General features: G+C 51.3%; 1 protein-coding gene across 1 annotated transcript in view; it reads right to left on the bottom strand.

The window, feature by feature from the left end:
- VAV1 (vav guanine nucleotide exchange factor 1) overlaps positions 1-8,486 on the bottom strand; it is a 98,455-nt gene that overhangs the window by 33,805 nt on the left and 56,164 nt on the right. The window contains exons 9-14 of the mRNA XM_013007647.1: positions 7,523-7,622; positions 5,230-5,325; positions 5,045-5,113; positions 3,963-4,049; positions 3,776-3,861; positions 3,215-3,347 (exon numbers count right to left, since the gene is read on the bottom strand). Coding sequence (XP_012863101.1) covers positions 3,215-3,347; positions 3,776-3,861; positions 3,963-4,049; positions 5,045-5,113; positions 5,230-5,325; positions 7,523-7,622 — 571 coding nt within the window. The remainder of the gene's footprint in view (positions 1-3,214; positions 3,348-3,775; positions 3,862-3,962; positions 4,050-5,044; positions 5,114-5,229; positions 5,326-7,522; positions 7,623-8,486) is intronic.

Genomic DNA, 8,486 nt, shown 5'->3' with positions numbered 1-8,486 from the left:
GAAGAAGAAGAAGAAGAAGAAGAAGAAGAAGAAGAAGAAGAAGAAGAAGAAGAAGAAGAAAACAAACGTTTGAGGACTCAGGTGAGCCCGAGCCAAACCATGGCATTTTTAGTCACCTTATATACATTCAAAAACTGTACCATACGTAAGGAAGGTTGAAAGAATTGATGCATTCAATTATGGTGTTGGCAAAGGGTACTGACTATACTACAAGTATACCAGAAGAATAAACAAATCTATCTGGTAGAAGGGCAGTCGAAATGTTCCTTAGTAACAACATGTAGAGAGTTTGTCTCCTGTACTTTGAACCAGTCCTAGAGAAAGACATCGTGCTCAATGAAGTAGAGGGTTCATGAAAAGAGGGTGCCCCTCCATCAGATGAATTGAAACCATGGCTCCCAAAATGGGCTCCAACATAGCAACACTATGAGGATGATACAGGACCAGACACTGTCTGTTGTATAGAGGGTTACTATGACTTAGAACCCAACCTAAGAACGACAAGAAAACAGTCGCCCAGAAAAACAACAGCCTGTTGTCATTGCTTTGTTTCTGACTCATGGAAACCCCATGGATTGCAATGTAGACGTACCACCAGATGTGTTCTTGATTGTTGTGGTAGTAACATAATCTGGTGTCAACTTGAGACTATTAAGAGTGAAGGGGTGGGGCTGAGCCTGTCAATCAGGTCGCAGCTTCATGAACTCATTTGGAGTTCACAGAGATAAATAGCTCACTGGATGCCAGACACACTCTCTGTGCTACACATTCTTGTTGACAAGTCACATGGAGCTACACTGATGGGGCCAGAGCCATGGCGCTGGAGGGGCAATGTGGAGACTCATGGCAGTGCTGAGATGTTTCCACCACCACTGGATCCACAAGGCTTTCCACACACTGGCCTGTGATCTTCCTGCATTCAGTGTCATGGCATGTGTTGCGTGAGTCTGAAGAGGAATTATTCTGGTATTGGACATATGGGCTAATATCGGATTTATGGACTTGATCTGGACTGGGCTGGGATGTTTTCTTAATATTCAATTACTCTTTGATATAAAGCTCTTTCTTATATACATATGAGTGTCTATGAATTTGTTTCTCTAGTCAACCCAGACTAACACAATTGTCATCTTTATGAGAGAAGACCGAGTGGTGCAACAGTTAAGCACTCCTAAGCAAATTGAATACCCATCACACAAGACCTGATAAGCCATGGGATGACATCAAGAACATCATACATGAAGAAAGCAAAAGGTCATTTTAAAAGACAGGAATGAAAGAAAAGATCAAAGTGGATGTCCAAAGAGACTCTACAACTTGCTCTTACTCATAGAGTTGCTAAGACAAATGGAAGAAATGAGGATGTCAAGGAGCTGAACAGACCGTTTCAAAGGATTGACCAAGAAGACAAGATAAAAGAAAAAAAATATATTGAAATGTACAAAGACCTAGAGTTAGAAAACCAAAAAGGAAGAACACACTCATCACATCTTAAACAGAAAGAACTCCAAAAAAAATGTCAAGCCTCGTGTTACAATATCGAAAGAGTCTATGGGCAAAATCTTGAATGATGCAGGAAGCCTCAAAAGAAGATGGAAAGAATACACAGCGTCACTGCACCAGAAAGAACTAGTCGACATTCCACCATTTCAGGAGGTAGCAGCCAATGGTCCTGAAGGAAGAAGTTCATGCAACACTGAAGTCATTAGCGAAACACAAGGCTCCAGGAATGGATGGAATGCCAATTGAAATGTTTCAACAAGCTGACGAAGCACCGCAAGCACTCAATGGTCCGTGCAAGAAAATTTGGTGACTCAGTGTAATGTTCAAACAATAGAAAATATCATTAATATCATATGCAAGTGAAATTTTATTGCAGGTCATCCAACAATGGTTGCAGCAGTACAGTAAGAGGGAGCTGCCAGAGATTCTAGCCAGACTCAGAAGAAGGGTGGAACAAAGGATATCACTGCTGATGTCAGATGGATCTTGACACAATGTAGAGAATGCGGAAAGATGGTTGCTTGTGTGTTACTGATTATGCAAAGGTAGTCAACTATGTGGGTCATAACAAGCTATGGATTACCTTGAGAGGAAGGGGATTTCCAGAACAATCCATTGTGCTCCTGAGGAATTTATAAACGGATCACGAGGCAGTTGTACAAACAGAACAAGGGAATTCTGCATGGTTAAAAATCAGGAAAGATATGCCATAGGGTTATATCCTCTCACCGTAAATATTCAATCTATATGCTGAACAAGTCCCCAGAGAAGCTGGATTTTATGAAGAAAAATGTGGCATCAGAATTGGAGGAAGTCTGATTAACAACCTGCAAATATGCAGATGACACAACCTTGCTCGCTGAAAGTGAGGAGGATTTGAAGCACTTGCTGATGAAGAGCAAGGATTGCAGCCTTCAGTATGGAGGACCACGCATGTATGGAGGATCACCCAAGATCCTCACAATTGGACCAATAGGTAGTAACATCATGATAAATAAAGAAAAAGTGAAAGCTGTCAAAGATTTTGTATTACTGGGCTTCACAATCAATTCTCATAGAAGCAGTAGTCAAGATATCAAACAACAAGCTGCATGGGGTAAAACTGTTGTACAAGACCTCTTTGTAAAGTGCTGAAAACCAAGGATGTTACTTTGCGGACTCAGGTAGACTTGACCTAAGCCATGGTATTTTCAATCGACGCATATGCGTGTGAAAGATGCACATTGAATAACGGAGGATGGAAGAAGAAATCCATGCTTTTGAATTATGCATGGCTTATGAATTATGCTAATGAAGAATTTTGAAAATACCACGGACCGCTAAAACAAACAAATCTATCCTGGAAGAAGTACAGCCAGAATGCTCCTTAGAAGCAAGGACCGCAAGACTTCCTCTCCCGTGCTTCCGGCAGCTTGTCAGGAGAGACCAGTCCTTGGAGAAGGACATCATGCTTGGTAAAGCAGAGGGGCTGCGAAAGACAGGAAGGCTCTCAATGAGATGGCTTGACACAGTGGCTTCCACAATAGGGTTGAACATTAAACCAATTGTGAGGCTGGCACGGGACTGGGTAGTGTTTCCTTCTGTCGTTCTGAGTGAGAACTGACTCAAGGTGCCTCGAATAACCTACAATTACACACAGAGAGAGACATTGCAAAAGCTCGGTGAACAGCACTAATCGGCCTGGGGCCCCAGTTATGGCTACGAGCCCCACCTTCTTGTTGTCTCGATCTCCGGAGGAATCGTCCCGAACCTGGAAGTTGTGCAGGTTCACAAAATCCTTGAAGTCATAGGAGTCGCCGCGACGCTTACAGATCAACAGGGCTTTGTCGAGCAGGAAGGCGTACCTGGGAGTGACTAGGTAAGATGCTGGGGTCTGGCGCCTCCCACCTGTCCGCACCAGCTCTTGGTCTGTCCTCTCCAACTTCCTCCATCCAGCTTGGTGACACCTGCTGGTCTCCTCTCAGACCTACCCACACTTCCACCCTGACCCCGCCCATCAATCCCTCAGCCCCACCCACAGATCCACCTAGAGACCTGCTTCTGCCCCTGCCCAGGCTCCACCTATCTTGCCCCATCCACACCTCCATCCTGGCCCTACCTTGCCTGTCCATCTAGGCTCCACCCCTTGGCCTAGTGGCGCCACCCACCTGCCTACCAAGAATGCAGCCCTGCCTCTACACAGGCTCCGCCCACTCGCCCATCTAGACCCTCTTAGTTCCTCCCACCTGTCCATCTAGGCACCTGGCCCCACCCCTCCCAGGGCCCTGCCCACCTGTCCATCTTGGAGCGCCGCTCCACGGACGTAATCTTGAGCTCCCCGTCGATCTTGGGCCGGCCATACTGAGCCAGAGACTTGTCCTTTGCAGCAGACAGAGGGTCTGCGGTCAAGAGGCCACCCTGGAAGGACCCTGGAGCCTTCCCAGCTGACCACACCTTTGGCCCCAGCCCCACCCCCTCACCAGGTGCTCGATGGACAGCTGGAAGTTGGTGATCTGCCGCAGCGTCTCATTGTCCCGCTTCACCTCATTCACGCACTGCGCCAGGTCCTGTGGGCGGGGTAGGGATGAGCGTGGATTCCACAAAGTCCAGTCCCCTGCCTGGCCCAGGATAGGGCGTCGCTATCCCGGGGCTAGTGTTCGGGTGTCCACAGACTGCCACAATAGTGTATGCACGCCCCCAGGGATGGCGCTGCAAGCCAAGGGGCCTATGCAGTTGTCATATGTGGTGGGGGGACTGGTCGGTTTTGGGTGTGGCGTTCTGAGTGTGACCCCGCCCGGTCCTTCGCCGTCCTCACCATCAGTGCGGAATGGAAGGTCACGCTCCACAGCGCTCTCGCCGTGGCTGATTTCAGAGTGTTTTCACCAGGCCTTTCTTCCCAGTGCCTGGTCTGGAAGCTCAGCTAGGACCTGTTGAGCATCCTAGCAACAACTCGCAAGCCTGCGCTGGCACCTGGGCAGTGGCTGCACGTGATGTGGTGCCTCCGCCGAGCATCGAAACCACGTGGGAGGTAAAAGTTATACCTCCAGCACACACTGCCCCTGGGAAAGGTGTGTGCCGCCGTGTCATGACCCAGGGAATGGACTCCGAGGCCTAGAGAGCAACCCCGTGTGGCAAAGATCTCAGCGAGTTCTCTAGACTGACGTCATCTTTATGGGAGCCAATCACTCCCAAGGAGAAGCTCTGGTGGCGTAGTGGTTACAGGTTGGGCTGCGATCCACAAGGTCGGCAGTTCAAAACCACCAGCGGCTCTGTGAGAGAAAGATGGGGCGTTCTACTCCCGTAAACAGTTGCAGTCTTGGAAGCCCACGGGAGCAGTTCTGCCTTGCCCTATAGGGTCTCTGTGAGTGGGTGTGAGTTTGGTTTGGTTTGGTTTTCTCCCAAAGAGCCACTGGGTGGGTTCGAACTGCCGACCTCTCAGTTAGCAGCCACAGGATCTCCTTGAAGGAGTGTGTGGGCCCTTGAAGCTCCGGAGTTTCCCTGGGTGTGCTGGGCACCCCACTGCTTCCGGAAGATTCTGAACATCACTTATCTTCTTACTCACCCGCATAGCGTCCAGGGCCAACCGCAGGTTCTCCTTTTCCACGGAGTCCAGCGTGTGTTTCACTAGCTCCTAGGGGACCCAGGGAGCCAGGCGTCACCAGACAGTCCCGTCCTGGCCCACCAGCTCCTCCCACTCCCTGCAGGCAGGGATGCCCCAGACCACGCCCACCATCCGAACCCGGGCACCTGGAGAAGGAGGTGGTACTTGAGCACTCGCTGCATGGGCACCATCAGCAGGTCCCGCAAGGTGAACCTCCCGTTGTTAGCCCGCTGAGAACACTCCTGAGAAGGGGTGCAGAAAATGGGGTGCGGTTGGGGGCAGGTGATCTGGCTGCGCCCCAGGCCGACCCCCAATGCTGTGCGGATTCTTCTGAAAACCCAACATATCCTATCTCCCTCCAGGACCCGCACACACCTGGGAAATAAAGAAGGAAGATTCCTGGTATAGATTGAATTATGTCTCCCAAAAATCACACACACACACAACAACAACAACTCACAGCCATGTAGTTCTATTCTAGCGACTATGGAGCAGAGGAGAACTGTCTCTGTGGGTTTTCAAGGCTGTAACTCTTTATGGGAGAAGAAAGCCTAGTCTTTCTTCTGGAGAATGATTGGTGGTTTTGAACCGCTGACCTTGCAGTTAGCAGAACCTCCCCCACCCCACCCCCTCAATAACAAACATATGGTGTAAGTCGTCTAGTGGTGCCGCAGTTAAGCACGTGGCTGGTATTGAGAACCCACCCAACTGCCTTGCAGGAGGAAAACAGGGCTGTCTGCTTCCCTAAAGACTGTCAGCCTGGGGAACCCTGTGGACCAGCTCTACTCTGGCCTGTCCACTGGCAGGCTATCTAGGAATAGGGTGTTCTTTGCAGTGTTTGCTATGTGGGGTGTGCCTTGAACTCAATCACTTCTGCGATGTAAGAGGTGTAGAATAGGCACAAAAGCCGGGAAGCCTAGAAAGGGACATGCTGATGCCATGTGGGAGAACCCCAAGAGGAAGCTGAGACCAGGAATTTCCCCGGCACAGACTGAGAGCCTTCTCCTGGAGCCAGGACCCTACATTCAGACTTCTAGCTCCAAAACTGGGAGAAAATACATTTCTGTTTCTTAAAGCCACCCCCTGGAAATGTATCTGTGATAGGAGCACTGGGAGGCTGAGACACAGGCTGTAGGATGGTGGGTGGTTTGAGACCCGCCTGGAAATTCTGTGGATACTGTCCAGGGTAGGAGCCCAGGACCAGCAGCTGAATGGGGCTAGTGAGGAGGAGAGGAGAGGTGAGGCCTGGAGGCTCCCTGCTGCCCAGAGCTGAGAGGATAGGTGGTAGGGCACACAGGGGGCATTCATTTTTGTCCCTGCCCTGTCTGGGACTGCCAGTCATGTTGCCACTGAGCAGGCCAGCCAGGGCTCAGGTCAGATCAGGTCAGCTCTGCCTGGAGCCTGCGGGCATAGGGCAGGCTCAGACTGAAGCTGGGGCTCAGTGGCCTTGGGATTCAGCCCAGAGTGGGGCTCAGCACAAAGCTGGCCCTCATCCAGGGCTTCAGCCAGGGCTGGGGGTAAGCTGGGGCTCAGCCAGGATTAAAATCAGCCTTGAGTTGGGACTCAAGCAGGGCTGGGGATCAGCCCAAAGTTGGGGTTCATCCAGGGATAGGAATCAGCTGAGGTTGGAGCTCAACTGGAATTGGAAATCAACCCGGAGTGGGTAAGGATTCCACCCAAAGTTTAGGCTCAGCATAAAGTTGGGGTCCAGTCTAAAATTAGAACTCAGCTAGGATTTTGCTCAGCCTAAAGTTGGGACTCAGCTGGGAATGGGGCTGAGCTGGGTTGGGGCTCAGCCAGGGTAGGGGTCGGCCAAACATTGGGGCTCAGACAAAGTTGGGGATCAATTGAGGCTGGGGATCAGCTGGTACTGGAGATCTGTTGGGGTGGAGCTCAGCCTAAAATTGGGGCTGAGACAAGGTTGAGCCTCAGCTGAAGCTGGGGATTAGCTGGAACTGAGCCCTACGTGGAACTGGGGCCCAACCAAGGCTGAGATTCACCCCAAAGTTGAATCAGCTTGGCGTAAAGTTGGTGAATGGCCAGGGCTGGGGCTCAGCAAGGTTAGACTTCAGCTGGCATTGGGGCTCAGCCCAGAGTTGGGGCTTCTCTGAGTCTAAGTTTGAGCCCAGGGTTGGGATTTAGCTGGAATTAGAGCTCAGCTCAGAATGGGGTTCAGCCAGGGCGGGGATCAGTCCATAGCGGGGGGTTATCTTAGGACATCCAGTTGGGGACAGAGCTCAGCCCTGGGATTGGGTACCAACTGGGATCAGCCCTTAGTCTGGATAGGGGAGTCATTTCCCTCATAGGGCTACCTCCCTCCCCAAACTTTTCCAGGACCCTGGTCAGGCTGCAGCTGGAAGCCCCAGCTCTAACTCCCTACTGTCACCCTGGGGGCCCAGGAAGCAACGGGCGAGCCCCCAGCTGTGGCAGGAAACCCACCTGCAACTTCATCTGCACGTCCTCTCGGGCTGAGGCCACACGGTCCAGGTGCTTGCTGGCCGACTCCACCTGGCTGCAGTAGCGGCCATAGACAAGGAACCTGCAGGAAGAGAAGAGGCCACCCAGCAACGGGAGCCAGAGCCAAGGTCAGGCCGACCTGGGTGTCAGTCCTGGCCCCAGCGCTTCCCAGCCTCCGTTTGTTTCCTTATCTGTCAGATGGCTGCTGGAGCCTTGTGGACACAATGCTGAAGCCCTCCGGTGCTAACCAAGAGTTGGCAGTTGGGACAACCCACCAGTGGTTGCAAGGTAGAAAGGCCTGGCAATCTGCTCCCGTCGAGATGGCCGCTTAGAGAAGCCCGTGTGGCCGTTCCCCTCTGCCACACGGGCTTACGAAGAGTCAGAGAGGACTGGACACCACCCACCCACAACAACAGCAACAGTGGAATGAGTGGAATAATAGCCCGCCCCCATCACACACACACACACACACACACACACACACACACACACCCCGCACGCACACATGCACACACGCACACACACACAGGGTCAATGTCGCCTTAAACAAGCTGATGCCAAAGACTCTTAGCTGCATTCCTGGAGGGCCCTTTCTGCTTTGAGTCTGCTCCTTTTACCGACACATATTGAGTGTATCGGATGTTACATTGAGGATTAACGCGGGCCTAACCCGAACCGTGCTATTTTCAAATGCCTCACATGCATGTGAAAGTCGGACAATGAATAAGGCAGACCATAGAGGAACAGACGCATGTGGATGGTGGGGCTGGAGAATATTGAAAGTCCCACGGACCGCCAAAAGGACAAACAAATCTGTCTTGGAAGAAGTACGGCCAGAGTGCTCCTCAGAGGCCAGGATGGCGAGGCATAGTCTCACATATTTTGGACGTGTTGTCAGGAGAGACCAGTCCCTGGAGAAGGACATCATGTTTGGTCAAGTGGAGGG

Source organism: Echinops telfairi, unplaced genomic scaffold, assembly GCF_000313985.2.
Source record: "Echinops telfairi isolate 266 unplaced genomic scaffold, ASM31398v2 ScPeMD7_7459;HRSCAF=8497, whole genome shotgun sequence".
In the NCBI taxonomy this organism is placed as follows: domain Eukaryota; kingdom Metazoa; phylum Chordata; class Mammalia; order Afrosoricida; family Tenrecidae; genus Echinops; species Echinops telfairi.
This window is presented reverse-complemented; position numbering and strand designations above follow the sequence as displayed.